This window comes from Thamnophis elegans, chromosome 7, assembly GCF_009769535.1.
Source record: "Thamnophis elegans isolate rThaEle1 chromosome 7, rThaEle1.pri, whole genome shotgun sequence".
Taxonomy (NCBI): domain Eukaryota; kingdom Metazoa; phylum Chordata; class Lepidosauria; order Squamata; family Colubridae; genus Thamnophis; species Thamnophis elegans.
Window position 1 is genome coordinate 58,620,803 of NC_045547.1, and position 19,506 is coordinate 58,640,308.

The 19,506-nt window shown below is 35.7% G+C and overlaps 1 protein-coding gene across 1 annotated transcript in view; it reads left to right on the forward strand.

Annotated features, from left to right (window-relative positions):
* The first annotated feature begins 3,976 nt into the window (after positions 1-3,976).
* Positions 3,977-19,506, forward strand: part of CFTR (CF transmembrane conductance regulator) — a 90,861-nt gene continuing 75,331 nt past the window's right edge. Inside the window, 4 exon segments of the mRNA XM_032221843.1 lie at positions 3,977-4,149; positions 9,684-9,771; positions 10,316-10,458; positions 19,370-19,482. Coding sequence (XP_032077734.1) covers positions 3,977-4,149; positions 9,684-9,771; positions 10,316-10,458; positions 19,370-19,482 — 517 coding nt within the window.

Sequence of the window (19,506 nt, forward strand, 5' to 3'; positions counted from 1 at the left end):
GGCACTTGAATTTAATGTGATGTTATTGTGAGGCCAGTAATATATATAATCAATATAAGTCATTCTGATTATGTGTTAATGCCTTTGCAAATGCCCAGGAGACAGTGATATTTCTAACTTTATTTGGCATTTGAGCCAATCAACCCAATGAAAATTTGACTTAGAGACATTGAGACAGGATTCACACCACTGATCTCTTTGTTTGGACTTCGTTTGTAAATTATGTGAACCCAACTATTGAGATTTTTGGAAACCATGCTTTATAGTTTACAAATCTTTTGTAATCAATCTTAACTGAGCTCAAAATGATCAGAAAGATTGAATAATAAGCAACTAATAAATCAAAGGCTTATAGATTAGACTGGGAAGTAAAATTAATAAATATATTGAAGGAGTACAATAACAAAACATTTCAGTATTGTTGCTAAAAAAATTACACGGTATTTGTCTATGAAGGCACCAGGAGTCAAGCTTGATTCAAAGGAAACTTTCATTGTTTGAACCTATCCAATTGTAACATGTAATAAATCATACTGTAGTAAAAAAAAATCTGATTGAGTGTGATGTATAAATGGTTTAGCATAATTCCCTGACACCAATTTATCCCTACCAATTCTCTATATTAAATAGTTTTTAATGGTTCTTGCTCACTCACAGCTGCTGAAGCTATTATGTATGAAACATTACAGTATTGAAAGCATCTATTAATTAAGGAACCTTCTTGGATTTTTTTCTGTAGACCTGCAATAGATGGAGGATAATAGAATCATTTTAAAACGATGTCTTGCTGAGCACTGCAGGACAGCTCTTATCTGTAGAAGCTTGATATAAATATTTCCAAGGCATTTAGATGCCTGCTTTTCTCTACAGCTTTTACTATTCTGTAATTAGTTCTGTATGTTACATTAACCAATATAGACTGACACAAATTACATATGTGAATTGTGGATTTGAGAATTCATTTATTATCATTTAAGATATTTAAAAATCCATCCATATAAATATAATTCTTCTGCACGTGCTTCAAAGTGGGTTGTGGTCGATTAGTTTTTGTCCCAAAATGAATACTATAAGTTAATAGAATAAAACCCTTAAAGTTGTTGTACTTAACTGTGTCCCCCACATAGTTTAAAAAGTTGATGATGGCCTAATTTAAAATCTACCTGCACTCCAGACTTCTCATAAGAGCTATTTATCCATGACGGCAAACTACTTCTTCAACAGGAAAAGAAAAGAATATCAGAAACAGAAGAAAGAGATTGCCTATTAATAATGTGCATCCCCTTCTATTTTTTTATTCTAACTCACCCACTGATTACTTGTGCTGTGCCTAAGATGAGGAGACCAACAGATTAGCTCATAGAGAATGTAGCTGTTGACAGAAAAATGATTAGGCAATAGGAACCTTTCTGCAAAAGAAAGCACAGATAGAAACTCTTACAGGAATGATTATTGCTCTCCACTGGTTCTGAAACTTTTTTATTGCATTTCTAAGCTGATGTAATCTTGGGTCTCCCATATACTCATAATAATCTGCAGGTTCCAAATAGCTAGGCTGAGGGTACTTCTGAAGAATTACAGCATTAGCGACTGATGAAAATTCTTATCTCTCTCGAGTTCTTGGATTTCCTTCATGTTGAAATCAGAATTAATGTAAGATATATATTTGTCACTTGCTCCCACAGTAAGCACCACTCCCTGTTTTTTTTAAATAGTGCAAGAAAATACAGTAAGGAAATAAGATAGGTGGGTTTCAGAGAAGTAGGTGGAATGTTGATATTCCCGCTCTTCCATTGATTAATCTGATGAACTTTTCTTCCTATTTTTTGTTTCCTGAAGATCCAGTGTAGACACAAGGACTTTTGCATAGTGGTGCAAATATGATGCAGATGTTTTAACTGATGGTCATGTAGAAAGACCATTGCTCTTCTTTAGAAGCCTTATATATAATATATCATATATGTAAAAGTATGTCAATGATCTGGTGTTTGAAAGCTCTTTATTTTGATTCTCCACACCAGTTTTGGAATAAAGTAGAGTATTTGAAAAGGGTAGTTGCTGGATATAATAGTTGGAAAATGATAGTGTTGATAGCATTCTGGCACATGCAATGGTATGTGTGCAAGATTACTTGTGCTGAACCTGCTAGGAGACAGTGCTGTCTTGAGAAACACCCAGTGCTGCTGTTGCTTAGGAGGTGGTAGCTGTTCTAAAATAACCTTATTGAGCTTTCTAGCTGCAAATGAAGTTTTTATTTTTTTACCTGTGACATGAATTACATAGATTTAGAAATATCACTGCTGGGAAGTACCAATCTGTCTTCAATTTATGGAACAACCAGCAGGTGTGCAAAATTCAGTTTACACTAGCTTTTCTAACCTAGCATATTCCAGATATTGAAGTGTACTTCCCAGAATTCTGAGAAGTGCAGCTCCAGCACATAAGCAAAGTGCAGCTCCAGCACATAAGCTCCAGCACATAAGCAATGTTTGGGAAAGCTATTTTAAAGCCTGAGTAAAATGTTGTTCTATTATTCCTAATTTCAAGCACAGATAAGAGAGCTTCTTCAAGAAGGACAAAGGCTGCTGTAACTACTCAGCATACCTTTTCAACTATTACTGTGGGACACTTTAGAGAAATAATTCCTGGAGAACAAATATCACACTCAATAATATTAACACACCTATTTCTCTTCCAAGCATATTTGTCAACATTAAGAAAAAGAAAAGTCAGTACATTTTGCCAAGACTCTCAATTTAAGATAATTACATAAAGTTTGCTGCTTAGCGTGTTATTGGAACATTATAACCCTATATGGAGTAGATAGGTAAACATTGTACTTAAGGACAGGAATTGTAAAAGTCTTGAGACAATTTCACAGAAAAAAAGAAAACCTTCTGTATTTTCATTTACTGATATAGGAAGTTGAGAAAAGTTGAACAAACAGAACCAAAGACATTGATTAAAGGAGGAAATGTTTAAAAGGGGAAAAAAGTTATAAAGCAAATAAGAGTTAAGACAATGCCCTATTTACACTGGAACTTGTATCATTCTTATAAAGAGTATTTGGTTACTTAATAATGAAAAGAAGAGGTGGAACTTGTTTTCCTTCTTTACCTATATAATACTCTTGTTTCTTCTAAGCTTCCTGAATATGTGCCCATAATAACAGCACTATTACTGTCAAACGACTGACAGCAGCCAGTTGTTTCAGGAAGACATCCTTTAAATGCCTAGATATGCTACTGAAATCATATACTAGTGCAATGCAATACATTCTACTTCCTCTCCTATTCTTCCCCATTTATTTTATTTTATTCCTCATTTCACGATCCTTCAAATAGACCTTGAAGACTCCCCCCCCCCCCTAGACTCTGGATAGACTGGAGTGATCTGCTTGAATGACATTGTGTGATTCTGGTGGGCCAAAAGATTTAAAACCTCTTCTCATCTGTCAAGATTTTCTGTCCTCCTGACTCAGAAAATCTGTAGAAGAAAAATCAATTATAGGAAGGAGGAAGTATAGGAAGTTTATTTTTATGCTTCAGTGAAGGGGTAGCCCAGTGGCGATAGCTAAGACATTATCTCTATCTATCTTCATAGATCCTGCAAATTTAAATTGTATAATTCCAGATTCTCTTGTCTTGAGCTAGCTAAAAGACAGCACTGAGATGCTCATCATAACAGCATAGGAACAGGCACTAAACACCAGATCTATAGAAGCAGGGATTAGTAGACAGGATCCAAGATGCAGACTATACAGAGAGGCTTATAGAGAATCCAACATATAATGGCAGGATGTAAGATGCAGGCAGGAACAACATATACTGAATGACAGAACCAAGTACGTATGTGGCATTGTGTACAAGAGCATCTGTAGAATTTATTGTCTAGATCCTTCTAAGCCCAGATTGGAGATTCCACAGAAGATCATGGAGAATTTAGGGTTAAGATCCTATGGAACTTTCAGATCTAAATGGACAGGCAGATACTGGCCAATCAAGCAGACATCATGGTAGTAAACAAAGACAAGAAGACAGTTGTGGTGATGGATGTGGCAGTGCCAGGTGACAGCAACATCACAAAAAAGGAGTATGAGAAGCTGGAGAGTACCAGATTCAGAAGGAGGAACTTGAGAAGATGTGGAAAGTAAAGGCCTGAGTGGTCTGGGTGGTGGTCTGGGTGGTGGTAGGAGCATTTTAGGATATGATTGCTAAGCTGGAAGAATGACACCAACAATCCTAGGAACAACCTGAGAGCTCTTGTGTAGAATAGTGCAATGCTAGGAACAGCCAAGATACTGAACAGAACTTTCAGACTCCAAGGCATCTTATAGAAGACCTGTGATTGAGAAAGACACATAACCACCATAGAGGGTGAGAAGGGAATCTATAATTTTAATTTACAAATGTACAATATACCTTTAAGTGCATTGGGAAGGTCTATTTGACCTTGGCTGAACTTGAAAAATAAACTGTTGGGCTTGGTTAATAGATGAGAGAGAAAGATAAAATTGCAGGAATATGGGTTAGATTGGGAAATCAGAAAAACATCCCATAAGAACATGGATGCTTCCATAGTGAGTTGTGTCAAAGAAGCAATGAGCTTGACTAAATTATTTCTTTACCATATTTAAGAGAGTCCAGCAATCATGTAGAAACTTCTGTTTTAATTTGGGTCACCGTATTGAATCCTAAAATGTTGACCACTCAAAATTATTATTTTGAGATAATTATAGGTTAGATTATTGTTTTGTAATTGATTCCAAGAAATCATGCTGCACTTAACAGGAGAAAGAAGTGTGTTAATAATTAGTATCAAATTCTTTGTTAAATGCAGAACATTTTTTTAAATGAGTGTGTAGTATATAGATACACTTTTGAGAGTGCCTTTGAAAGATAAGAGCATAATGCTCCCTACTTATTTTGCTATGCTCATAAAAATAAGGGGAAAAAATCTCAACCATGTTTGTATGGTATGGTGTAATCATGCCACATTGTTTTCTTGATAGGCAAACTGGTTTCATTATTTTTTTCTGTAACTTTTTTGAAACAGAAAATGTCATTTTGAATTTGTGCAATTATATCCACATCCCACCATTAGTGTTAATTTTGGGGTTGAATTTAAACCTTATAGAGTGGATCAAAATGCCTCAAAATTACAATTTTCATATATGTGGTTTTTGGAGATACACAAATTCCACCTTTCTTTGGTGTATACACTATACACATACACATACAATCCCATACACAATAATTAATTTAGGTGATAGATATGGAGTCAAGGGGGAGTGATTAAGAAGTTCTTAAGTGTCGGAGATTTATAAAAATTCAGAAAAATAAGTGATGAGTGCAAATGAATAGGCTAATTTTTAGCTATGGCAAAATCAGAATACCAAGTGTAGCAAATGGATATCATGAATATTGCATGCTATGACTGTCTGAAATGCTGAATGGGGACATTCCACCCTGAAAGATTTGGAACCAAATCCAGCTTGTTATTTTATACTTGGTTAAGCTGCAAATTCAAGCTGCTATGTTATTATGCCAGTAATGTTAGAACAAGAGACTAAGTTGCCATGAAAATTATAGGTTTAACTGGTCACCTTCACTGAGTTAATAAATATTTAAAATGTTTTCAAATATTTTACCACCTGACCTTTAGCTATTTATTCTTTTTATTTTCATGGTTACTTTTCCTTTAGCAATTCACTTAACAATCATGTTACTAACTTATCAACTGCAATGATTCACTTAACAACTGTGGCAAGAAAGGTCATAAAATGGGGCAAAACACACTTAACAAATGTTTCACTTAAGAACAGAAATTTTGGGCTCAACTGTAGTCGTAAGTCAAGGAAACTACCTGTATTTCTTTCCTGTCTACTTCATTTTCAAGCAAAATGTAGATCCAGAATATTGCACAAAACACAAATTTTGACAAGATACCTTTTTTTATTCTATTGTTTTTACATTCTGTTTGACATTTATTTCCAAGAATGAGGAATGCTGATGTCCTTTAAACACTAATAACCCTTTTGTTTGTAAAGTTTTATAAAAACAAATATACTTCTTAAGTGCTGTTGTTAAGATAGTATACTCTGTACTGAAGGGTTCAATTTTTGTTTGGGGTTCAAAAATGGATTTTTCCAGTGATGTAAGTTCAGATGAACTATTGGTAAGTTGAGGTCTACCTATAATTCTTTGTGTTTGAAATAAGAAATTATTATGAGTAGAATAAAGTCAGAGTTGCACTATCTTGTCTGGGCTTTTGGAATAATTTTTGGAATAATAAAACTGAGAGTTCCAAGATGCCTTTACTTTCTGTGCTTTGATGTGCTCTACCAATTTTAGACAATCAAATTTAATTATATCACTCTGTGTCTAGTTTTACCTACTGAAAAGGCTATTCTGGTTAAAGATTGAGACTCACTGAAGAGCCAATTGCTTATTTACCAGCCCAGAATTTTCTGAATGGAGGATGTACATAAAGCCTTGCATGAGGGAATGAGATCTTTAGTGGGAATGAGATCTTTAGCCTTTGTTGCCCCACTGAAGTAGGGTTGGGTTAGGATTAGGGTTCAAGTCATAACGAAGACTGAGAACATATGGAAAATCCATATGCCTTCATGAAATTTGAGCAGATGTCTAACTGCTTGTTATAGGTAATAATGTAGGTTGCCAAACTTACTACAGTGGCTATTGCAAACAGAAAGTTATTGAGCAGCCATGGTTTTAAATTTTCCTACCAGCGAAACTCAAATAATTTGAAGCCAAGGTGCCAAGGAGACATTTCAAAATTATTTGTAGAATTCTGGTAGCCCAGAAATAGTGTTGCAATGTGCTAGTGTATTCCAATAGGGAAATATGATTAATTGTCATTCTATTAGACAATGAATCTGAATAGCAAAAACAATTTTTCATCAGGAGTGAAATCAAGAACATGAATTACAAGATGTACAAGAAAGGAATCTACCTTATATTGATATAATCACATGCATCTTAGAACGTACTTTGGCATATAAAAATATTACCATTGGGAAAGTTTATCCTTGCCAAAATATTACATATTGTGGCAACAGAGAAAGAAATAGAAGGTAAAACTATTTAATGTACAAATGGTAGCTAACTTCAAACTCTTAATCCATTCCCAATAAAGTAAGAATGAATTGTTTCCTATTACTACATGGAGTTATAGTAGCAGCAGTAGTAGCAGCAAATGTTTGCTTGTACCTAAGATCAGTTTAAACAATGGACTATGTTTATCTACCAAGTTTGATTTCAGCAATAAGCTATATACTTTATCTGCAAATAATATGACTTGGATGGCTAGATAAACATAAATGTGTTCATATAAAAAACTGTGCAGCATTATTTTTCTTTAGTTGAGTACAATTTTGTTCAAGAATAAGTCCATGCCAATGTCCTCTTTAAAGTTGAAAATGAACTAGGTGTGCCTCCCTCCCCCCTCTCTCTGTGTGCGTGTCTCTGTGTGTGTGTGTGTGTGTGTGTGTGTGTATTCCAGTGTAACTTTTGTTGATTAGGCATGCATGAAGACATATTATTTATATATTATTTTCTTCATTGTAGCTGTACAAAAGAAGTATAAGATAAAATAAGAAGTATAAGATAAAAGAAATCTTTAAGAAGGTGTTGGATAGCCATTTGTCTGAAACGGTATTGTCAGCACCTCTTCATTGGATAATCAGGAAAGAAAACCACAAGACTCCATTGATAGAAATCAAGTGTACTTTTACTAATTATAAATGAACAGAAGCGTAGCAAAGCGAAGTCTGATTATTTAGGCGTGAAAGCAAATGATATATTGTATAACCCATTCCCCACTCCTTGGCATCCCATGCACAGTCCAATCATAATTCTCCCAAGTGTCAGGTGCAAGATAACTTCGAAAGGCATCACCAAGATGGAATGTCGGTGCCGTTGGCCTTGGCGGGAAACCTCCTCCGCATGCGCAGTAAGACGGGCAGTAGAAACTCCAGAATCTTCCTCCAGCACAACAATCAGTCCCCTCCCAAATACCATGCCCTCCCTCCCTGTTTCAATGGCAGCCGAAGCAGCAGAAAAGCAGAGGCTGACAGGTATAGGGTTTCCTGCCTAGGCAGAGGGTTGGACTAGAAGACCTCCAAGGTCCCTTCCAACTCTGCTATTCTATTATTGTATTAAAATAGAACACCCCCTTGATTCAAAGAACAATCTTTGAGATTCACATGGTGTTTTCCTAGAATGATACAAGAGTCACCTCATCTTTTTTCTTTAATATTGGGAAAATGCTAATCAGATTTTAAATAAAATTAAATAAGCATATAGGGCTTATTAGAAACATTTTCCCCAAATATGATATGAAATAGGCTGGGATGATTTATAATCATTCTAAAAACCGTTGAAATGTTTTAGTCATATGAGTAAAATCAGAATTATTCAGGACGTGTACTACACTGGAACATTTCTGTTTTGCATTACTTCTTTATCTTTTTCTTATCAATGGAAATGAAATAAATGTTCAGGGTTTTCTTATCTGAAAGATAAAATTGCATTTATGAAGAGGAGGTACTGATGCATGTTTTTAGTTCTTTTCAGAAGCTTCCATATTTTGGATTGTTTTTCTGGCAAGCTTTCTCAACACTGTACTGTCCAACCGGCTAAGGATTGCAAGTCACAGATTTCCCAGCCAATATAGCATTTGGCATATTAGGAAACTGCTTGATTCATAAAGACCTCTTGTATGTAACAGATAAATAAATATAATTTTAGCTGTTGATTAATTAATTAACTAATTTATTAATAATTAATAAAAACTGCAATTGCCTTGTTGCCTGAGCCTGACAACATAGGTTGGCTAATGGAACCAAGATAGCTTTCGTACCTAAGGTTGGTTCGAGAACTCATAGTCTTCTGGTTTCTACCTTGGTACCTTAGCCAGTAGCACAAACTGACTCTGTCATATAGTATCCGAATACAAGATACTAAATAGTTTTTTTAAACCATGTCTGTAATGCTCTTTTTTGTGATAATTTAATTGATAAATTAAATTAATTTCATTTCTTAAATGCTTAACCAACATATTAGGCCTTGCAAATTATCGGGGTTGTTGAGCAAATTCTGGTGAGTGCTATGGTGATCTGTTGGCATTGGGACTGCACTTCCTAGGAAAACTACAGCTAATGCTTGGTCCAGAGTGGCAAAATATCTCTGGAGGAAGGAGAAATCATTGAGATAATCTATATGGCTCCAAACAGCTAGACCATAGGAATTTGCTGTTTTGTGGTTGGCTGGGAGTCAAGAGCCACCACCAAATTCACACTTGTAACACTACTTTTTAAAGACATAAACCACAGATGAACTTCATTTCTTAATCAGTTTCTGGAGCGTTTTTTCTGTTTTGGAATTATTAAGATTCTTTGGATTGGCAAATTTATTATAATCATCAAGTGATTTGTTTTTCTCTTTGAAAAATAGTTGTAGTTAACATTTTTAAAGTTCTGGAAAATAATATTTTTGGATTAAATATTGAAAGCATAAATGGAATATGGTTTTTAGAAAGTCATATGGACTTGCAGTTATAGAGTTGAATTAATTAATTTTCCTGTGGTGATTAGGAAGATAGATGATAATTTATTTCATGATGTTTCTGAATTTTGATCTTCAAAATTACTTGATATCTAGATCTTGTGTCAATGAAGTTACAGAAAATGAACAAGCTACAATTGATAAGTGTGAAATTAATTGGAATGTGGAATGTGGACTTAAATGTGTGAATTAAAGAGAATATGGAGAAATATATTCTACATATACAAACAGAACTGATGGACGTTTCACTGCTTAAAGAAATGTACAGTTTTTAAACCAGAAAAAAATATTTGAATAACTTTTGCTTTCTGGATTCACAAGAGAAGTCTGAGGAAGTCCTGAAAACTTTATGAGGAGTGATTTTAAAAAGGACAAATTTTATGTAATGGATATTCAAGAGGTAATGATCCAAATAATACTTACAGATATATTTAGGATCTTGGATGCATTCAGTGCTATATTAAGTTTCTTTTTTTCTCAAATTTCACAGATTTAAACATTCACTGGATTTGAAAACTATGTTGACCATATAACATCAGTAATGCATAGGCGCCCCTTGAGGACTTGCAACAAATTATGCAGATTTGTTCTGCATCTTAATATTTATTTATTTATTACACCAACATGCATGATTGTGCAATCATCATGTGATACTGGAGGGCTAGGAAAAGCTATAAAAAAAAGAAAACTAAAAACCAACTTATGTCATATGTTATATAAATGTGTAGATTGATTTTAAAACACTTGTATTATTTTGCAGATGGACAAAGCCTATTTTGCAAAAGGGCTATAGACAACGTCTGGAATTATCAGATATTTATCAAATCCCTGCTTCAGATTCTGCTGATAATCTCTCTGAAAAATTAGAAAGGTATGTATTACATATTTGGAAGCGTATAATGTTATTTATATGCCAATTATTATTTTTCTCCTACTTTTCTTTTGAATATTCTACATGGCATATGTTAGTGGTCTCTTATTTCATTTTCAGAAATATAATTCTGTAAAGGCGATTGGGTTGAGTAAGAAAAACTGGCCTATTGTTACCCAATAAATTGTGGAGTGGAATTTAGAAATAGATTCTCCTCAGTTCAGGTCGAAGACCCTTTAACACAAATTGCATTTTAGTCAGCCAGATATCATAATCAATATAGTGCTGATTTAAAAAATATTAACGTACAGTATAATCCTTTTTTTATGTCCCTGTGCCTTCAAGTCAACCTTGACTCCTGCTGACTGCTTGGTAAGTCCCTGTAGTTTTCTTGGCAAGGTTTTTCAGAAGTGTTTTGTCATTGCCTGCTTCCTAGAACTGACAGAAAGTGACTTATCCAAAGTCACCTAGTTAACTTTGTGCCTAAGGACTAGAATGCAAGTCTCCTACCTGATGCCTTAACCACAACATCAAACTGATTCTCTACAATATAATCTCAGGCATATATTCAAATGTAAATCTTGCTCAGACATTACTTGGATTGCAGCATTAGTTCTTTAAAGGAATTATTTTCATATACATAATCTAGAAATTTATTTGAAAATAGCCTTCAATTATATTTGTAAGCCACTTAGAAATTGAAAGATTCTTAGGATCCCAGTCCAGTGAAAAGCTTTTTAACAAATCATTTCTGATATACCATCAAAACTTCAATTTATATAATATTAATGAAAATGATGAGGATGAACCATTTCTCCCCCACATCCTATGATAAATAAATCTCTATATTTATTTATCGTATGATAAAAAAACTGTCTATTTTCAAGTAAACAATCATTTAATGGTTGGATTTTGTTCAAGGTTAATATATGAACCAAATATTGTAATTTATAATCTATGATTATACAATTAAAAAAAGCTTCCAAAATCTGTTAAAAATGGTTTCAAAAACAAATTTCGTACATACCCAAGAACCAGACTAGACTGTATGAAAAAGAAACCAAATTGCATTAATAAATCTAAGATCAGCATGGATTTTTTTCTACTTTGAATTTCTGCTAATTAAATTAGGCGTATTCTTAAGATAGTCAAGAATGCAAGTAAGGACTGTGACGTTGATGCTATTATACATCTTGGCACAAATGATCCGTCCCCCAAAAATGTACTTTCTATGAAGAATGATTTCCAGAGCTTGGGATATGAACTTAGTAGTATAGGTTGTAGGCTTATCTTTTCAGAGGTTTTACCAGTATATAAGGAACAAAAAGGGAAGGGCCAGCGTGTAGCAGAGTTTAATGTGTGGCTAAAGGAGTGGTTTAAAGGGGAAGGCTTTGGTTTTATTAGTCATGATGCCTGCAGCTGGTCCAATGAAAAACTGCAAAAGAGATGGTTTGCACCATTCCAAGAAAGGGAATGAGTTACTTGGCATTAAATTCACAGATTTTCTGGATAAACATTTAAACTGAACAGCGGGGACAAGGAATTAATTGATACAGAACATTTCTGCACAATACCAATGAAGAAGAAAAATAACAGCTCCCCAAAGAAACCAGCATGGCTGCATAAAGAACTCTCTGACAAATTGAAAGACAAAAAAGATAAGCATAAGAAGTGGAAAGAGGGGGACATAACTAAGGCAGAATATCAGCAAATAGCCTGAGCCTGTAAAGATGAAGTGAGGAAAGCTAAGGCTCACAATGAAGAAAGGCTTGTGACAAAAGTAAAAAAATAACAAAAAAAGCTTCTTTTAACATGTCAAAACAAGAAAAAAGTCAAGGAAACAATTGGTCCATTGTTGGGATAAAGTGGCAAGAAGGTGACAAGCAACAGGGAGAAAGCAGAACTATTTAACTCATTTTTTTGCATCTGTCTTTACACAAAGGGATAAACCAGTCCAACCTATCAATAACATCACCACAAAAATCAGATTAGGAACACAAGTTGAAATAGGGAAGAAAATGGTAAGTGAGCACCTGTCTACCCTAGGTGAGTTCAAATAATCAGGACCGGATGGATTACACCCCTGAAGGAACTGGCAGACGAGATCTCAGAACCACTGAACTATATCTTGCAGAGATCCTGGAGCACCGGGGAACTGCCAGAGAACTGGAAAAGAGCTGATGTGGTTCCCCTCTTCAAAAAAAGGGGAAAAAAAATAGATCCAGGAAACCACAGATCTATCAGCCTGACCTCAATACCAGGAAAGATTCTGGAAAAGATAATCAAACAACGAATTAGTGAACACCTAGAAGTAAACAAAGTAATAACCAAAAACCAACAAGGGTGTCAGCCTCTGCTTTGCTGCTGCTTCGGCTGCCATGAAACGGGGAGGGAGGGCATGGTATTTGGGAGGGGTTACTAATTGTGCTGGAGGAAGATTCTGGAGTTCTGCTGCCTGTCGGACTACACATGCGGAGGAGGTTCCCGCCAAGGCTAACGGCACCGACATTCCATCTTGGTGATGCCTTTCGAAGTTATCTCACACCTGACACTTAGGAGAATTATGATTGGACTGTAACGGGGAGGCCAAGGGGTGGGGAATGGGTTATTTTATATATCAATCGCTTTCGCGCTTAATTAATCAGTCTTCGCTTTGCTACGCTTCTAATCATTTATAATTAGTAAAAGTACACTTGATTTCTACCTATGGAGTCTTGTGGTCTTCTTTCCTAATTACTCAATGAAGAGGTGCTGACAAAGGGTTTGTCAAAAATCAATCATGCCAGACTAATCTTATTGCATTCTTTGATAAAGTGACAAAATTAGTGGACCAGAGGAATGCCATCGATATAGTTTACTTGGACTTCAGTAAGGCATTTGATAAGGTAGAGCATAACCTACTACTAGATAAAGTAGAAGAATGTGGGTTGGACAGCATCACCACCAGATGGATTCATAACTGGCTGACCAACCGCACTCAACGTGTAATCCTCAATGGAACTACATCTACGTGGAGGAAAGTATGCAGTGGAGTACCCCAAGGCTCTGTTTTAGACCCAGTACTCTTCGACATCTTCATCAATAATTTGGATGAGGGGATAAATGGGGAGCTCATCAAATTTGCAGATGACACCAAGCTGGCAGGAATAGTCAACATTCCAGAAGATAGACTTAAGATACAGAAGGATGTTGACAAATTTGAACATTGGGCACTGTCTAATAAAATGAAATTCAATGGTGAAAAGAGTACGGTTCTACATTTAGGCAAGAAAAACAAAATGCACAGGTACAGTATATGTGGTACCTTCCTCAATAGTAGTAACTGTGAGAGGGATCTTGGAGTCATAGTTGACAACCATTTAAATATGAGCCAGCAGTGTGCAGCAGCTGCCAAAAAAGCCAACACAGTTCTAGGCTACATAAACAGAGGGATAGAATCAAGATCACGTGAAGTGTTAATATCACTAATACCAAGTGCGCCTTGGTAAGGCCATACTTGGAATACTGCATTCAATTTTGGTCGCCACAATATAAAAAAGATGTGGAGACTCTAGAAAGAGTGCAGAGAAGAGCAACAAAGATGATTAAGGGAATGGAGACTAAAACATATGAAGAACAGTTGCAGGAACTGGGTATGTCTAGTTTAATGAGAAAAAGGACTAGGGGGGACATGATAGCAGTGTTCCAATATCTCAGGGGTTGCCACAAAGAAGAGGGAGTCAAACTATTCTCCAAGGCACCTGAGTGTAGAACAAGAAGCAATGGGTGGAAACTAATCAAGGAGAGAAGCAACTTAGAACTGAGGAGAAATTTCCTGACAGTTAGAACAATTAATCTGTGGAACAGCTTGCCTCCAGAAGTTGTGAATGTCCCAACACTGGAAGTCTTTAAGAAGATGTTGGATAGTCATTTGTCTGAAACAGTATAAAGTTTCCTGCCTAGGCAGGGGGTTGGACTAGAAGACCTCCAAGGTCCCTTCCAACTCTGCTATTGTATAAATGGAAAACTTTCTCTGGTTCAGGATAAAATAATAAGTAAGTAAATAATTAATTATGGAAAAATCTTACCTTGCATCTTAGCTACTTAAAATTTATCAGAGTATTCATGATTAAAGGTAAAGTTTCCCCTGCATATGTGTGCTAGTCGTTCCCGACTCTAGGGGGTCAGTGCTCATCTCAGTTTCTAAGCCGAAGAGCCAGAGCTGTCCATGGTCATGTGGCCAGCATGAATAAATGCTGAAGACACACGGAACGCTTTTACCTTCCCACCAAAGTGGTCCCTATTTTTCTACTTGCATTTTTACATGCTTTCAAACTGCCAGTTTGGCAGAAGCTGGGACAAGTAATGGGAGCTCGCTCCATTACGCGGCACTAGCCATTTAAACCACTGAACTGCCGACCTTCTGATCGACAAGCTCAGCATCTTATGATTATGTAATTTATGATTATGTTACTCCTTTTTCAATGGAAGTTGACTAAAGAGTCATTCTGATCACAAACTGAACATCCTTAATTCTTGTTGTTACATTAGTCAGAGAGCTGGAGTTGCATAACCAAATGAATGACTTGTTTTGTGGAGATTTGATGTTCAACTAAAAACATTTATCTTGTACAAGATAAAATCACAGGTTACCCACAGAGTGAAAATTTTAATATCAGATCATTTCCTCGTTAGTTACTTTACTTTATTGTTTCCTGGTTAGTTACTTTATTTACTTGAAACAATGAATATACATTGAGAGGCATGATGCTTTTGGCATAAAAAAGACTGATACATCAAGGAAATACACCTTAGAGGTCTCTGTTTTGCGCCAGAGCCTCCTGGTCCATATATTATAGTTCAGACAGAATGTTTTTTTTCCATTAACATCTTTTATTTCATTTTCATTTTTCTTTATACAATCACTTAAATACTGTGCAGTTAAAAAAAGCAATAAACACAACTCATAACACTTCTATCCTTCATACACCCTTTCTTCTACCCCTCCAACTTTCATTTCTCCCCTCCAACAATCCCCTCTTCTACTTCCCCTCCCCCTCAACCATTCCTCTCTCCCCTTCCCACCATCTCACCCTCCTTACATTCCCTTCTCACTCCCTCTTAGTTCCTCCCTCTTTTTTCCCTCTACTCCTCACTTCGGTGTATTTTTACTATTCATTGGTCTATTTGTTTTGTAATTAACACTAAAATTATAAGAAAAAAAAATAAAAGTAAAGTAAAAAAAAAAAAGGAAAAAAAAAGCAACAGTATCCAAGTGCATTCATTGTTTTAAGAATTGAATCTATATTTCCACCCTCCCCCCTCCCCCCCATGAACCCCCCTCCCAGACCTCCTTCCGACTTCCCAGATCCCATTCCCGACATCGTTCTTTATCAAGCAAAGTCTGGAGTATATTGAAACCAAATAGATTAGAAGCTAAAAAATAAAAAATAAAAGAAGAAAAAAAAGAAAGAAATGATAAATAAAGAAAAAAGAAAAAAAGGGAAAGGGGAAAAAGACCCCCCCCAAAAAAGAGAAATCAATAAACTCTCTACCTTAAGCTCAGCTTCCCATCATTATTAACACTTAAGCAATGTGCCTCATTCCTAATCTCAATTAATTTATTACTTGCAGGATTTCAAACTATGTTGAGACCAAGTGAGTTAGTCAAATTAAATTCTACTCTAGCTAGGGACCTTATCTCTTTATCTAAATATATATCCATTTCCAAACCTTTAATATATCCCTTTTACCTCTTTCTCTATAAAGCAACTTAAACACCTCAAATATTTCTCTCGGTTTCTGTTCCAACTCCTCTCATCCTGCCTCTACCCGTGTCCATATATATATTTTATTATCATCTGTACACCTCCCATATTTGCTCCGCCTTCCTTCAAGCTCCCTGAGTATATTCTTCCAAACATTATGTTCAAATAAAAATTACTATAAAAGTCAACTTACTTTCTGGCTCAAAATAAGCTCTAATTAAACCTTCACTACCCTCCCATCTGCGCCACCCTTCCCAACTCAATTCAACCTAAACCACAATCCGGAAGCAATCTCCGCCTTCCTCACCCTAGAGAATAAAACATAAACAGTTTATATAAAAGTTCCACGTTGTCCATCAAGTCTTTTTTTTTTTAAGTCCCATACAATATAATTTCCGAGGAGATCAGCGTCATTTCTTACAGCCTTAATATCTCTTGATCGGTATACCACTATGCCATTTTCTACAAGATATAGTCACAGAGTATTATTCAAGTTAAGATTAAGCAAATGTCTTGGAAGCATAACTAAATCCTTGTTCTCCGCTCTGCTGCCCTTCCGAAGGAGAAAAAAGGTAGCTCCCACTTTGTAGTTATGTGATTGATTGCTTCTCTTGTACTTCTCCTTGTATTTGTCCAAGTCCGGGTAATTCAGGAAGTCCCGCCTTTAAAATCTTATGGCAAAAGTCTCGGGCTTCACAAGCTGAATTGAGGCGATGTTTCTGATCGTCAAGTGTGACTGTAATACCAAATGGCGCCTCCCATCTGTACTGTATCTGATTATCTCTAAGTTCTTTAGTTAAGAAAGCATAGTCTCTCCTGGCTTTTAACATCTGGGGTGGCACCTCTTTAAAAATGATCAAATCCTGTCCATCAATTCGCAGCCTGTTGTTGTAGAACTCTTGTAGTATCGCGTTTCTGGATTCTTTTGTAGCAAAATATATAACCACATCTCTCGGAAGCTGTCTCTGTTTTGCTGTCCACGAATTATGGCGGTAAATTTTTTGGATCTGCCAATCGAAGTTGAGTCCCGGACCTCCCACCACACGACTGAGAGCCTCAAAAAAGGTCTGCTTCAAATTCTCCTGTTCGTTTTCACGCAATCCCCTAACTCTTATTGCAAACGCAGTCTTTTTATAATTTGTCATAACAAGTTGTCTCTCTACCTTTTCAATTTCCTGTTGCAATATTTCGATTTTAGATGTCAGCTTAAAATTGGCTGCTTCCAAAAGTTCCAATTTATCCTCCATTCCTGCAATATAATCTGTCATCACATTTATAACTCCGATGGTATCCTCCCTTGTTTGGGCAATCTTGGCATCGAGTTTATCACATAGTTCCGAAATAAATTGCATTATTTCCTCTCTAAATTCTCTGAGAGTTTCAAAAAGAAATTCTTTCGTTAACAAATCTCCAGTAGAGGGCGTAGAAGGGAAAGACTGTGGCTTTATAGCGATTACTTGGGATGTATTGTTAAGAAGACGTTTAGGATGTTTGGACTTAGGAGCCATTATAAAAGAACAAAAGTGAACAAACAAAGTCTCTGCGCACCTTGATTTACAATAAAATACTTTGAGTAAACTTTGGCAATTAGTAAAGAGAAGTCTTCAGGAAAACAGGGCTGATTAAATATATCAGCTGCGAAGGCTATAAAATTGCCATTTTGAAAAACAGTTAAACAAAGGAGTTTTTTGTAAGATTGAAGCTGGTATTTTAAATAATAATAAACAAAAAAGGTTTTCAGGAATGGTCGCTGCTCGGACCGATTTTAAATAGCTTAGATTTGTCCTGAGGGGGGAGGACGACCTGCCTTGAGCTGAAAAAAAACAGCTGAGAAGATCTGGCTGGAGTAAAAAAAAAAAACTCAGCTTTGATGTTGAACCTCTTCTCCGTTCACAGCGAAAAACAAAAGGCTGTGAACAACAAAGAGAATTCTAACGACTGAGTTCCTCCCTGCTCCTTCCTTGCCCGAAAGGAGAGATATCTATAGATCTTTTAGATATACAAACCAGAACTCTGAGGAGAGCTCCGTTGAGCTCCCGACGACGACAGGCTCCTCCCCCGGAAGTCCCGTTCAGACAGAATGTTGAAGCGTAAGGCTTAAGTCAACATGTTTGAGGTTGGATAAACAGCTTTTAATAAGCTAACTTATTTAAACTATCAAATTTGACTGTGAAACTCCACAGAATCCTATATAGTACCAAAAACAAAAAGAAACTTTTGATGATTATTTGAAATTTTGCACCCCAAAATAATCATCCTATCAATTATAACCCCATACCAACTGCTGGACCTGGAAAAAAATTCTGCATGGATTCAATACTCTGAAATTTCTCCCTAATTAGAATGGTTATCCCATTGAAAACTCTAGTGGTCTCTTTAAAAGATGCAGCTTAATAATTCTCCATAAAGATACATTAGTCTCTCCTAGACTTATGTGACTCTTCTGTAAATAACAGTAATGAAGTCATGGTTTACATGTCTTCAGCAGCGGCTGGGCTACACTATGACAGAGTAATGTCTTAAATCACTTTGAAAAAATGCCTGAGTATAATCTGTCATATCAGTTGCTTTTTGGTATTACTTAATTCCCATATTATATTCAGTGTAGTTAAGAAATGATCAAATTCCATTTTGATTGGAAATTTTATCAGTATCTAATGTTGTGATTACTTTATATTTCATAAATAATTGTATTATCTGTTAAAACTGATTCTAAAATGCATCATTCAGAGTTGAATTACACAGGTTTTCAATGTTAGTCAACATGCTTTATTAAAAACAAAACAAAACAGAATTGAATTGTCTTTTTTCCCTTGCTTTCCCTTGGTACTGGAAGCAATCCAAAACCTATTATTTGTTTAGTGGTCTGAAGAAGTACAACAGGTTTCTTTAAAACATACACTGTGACCTTTTTATGAATTAACTTTCGCAGAATGATGTGTAAACAAAGTATTTCCATTGCCAAATATTTAACTGAGCTACACTTGAACTTTTATGAGCTATCATGTCACAGAGGACCAGGTCCTTGGGGGTCTTTGCAGAGCTTTGAATTCAATAGATTCCTTAACTAAATCTCCTTGGATATCTTTTTGTGAAATAAACTATGCTGGCCAAAGAATGGTTTATTTGGCCATATAATTCAATGTTCCTTTTTTCCCCCTCAGAGAATGGGACAGAGAATTGGCCTCAAAGAAAAAACCCAAACTCATCAATGCTCTTAGAAGGTGTTTCTTCTGGAAATTTATGTTTTATGGAATAATACTATATTTAGGGGGAAGTTTCCGGTTAACATATTGCAATA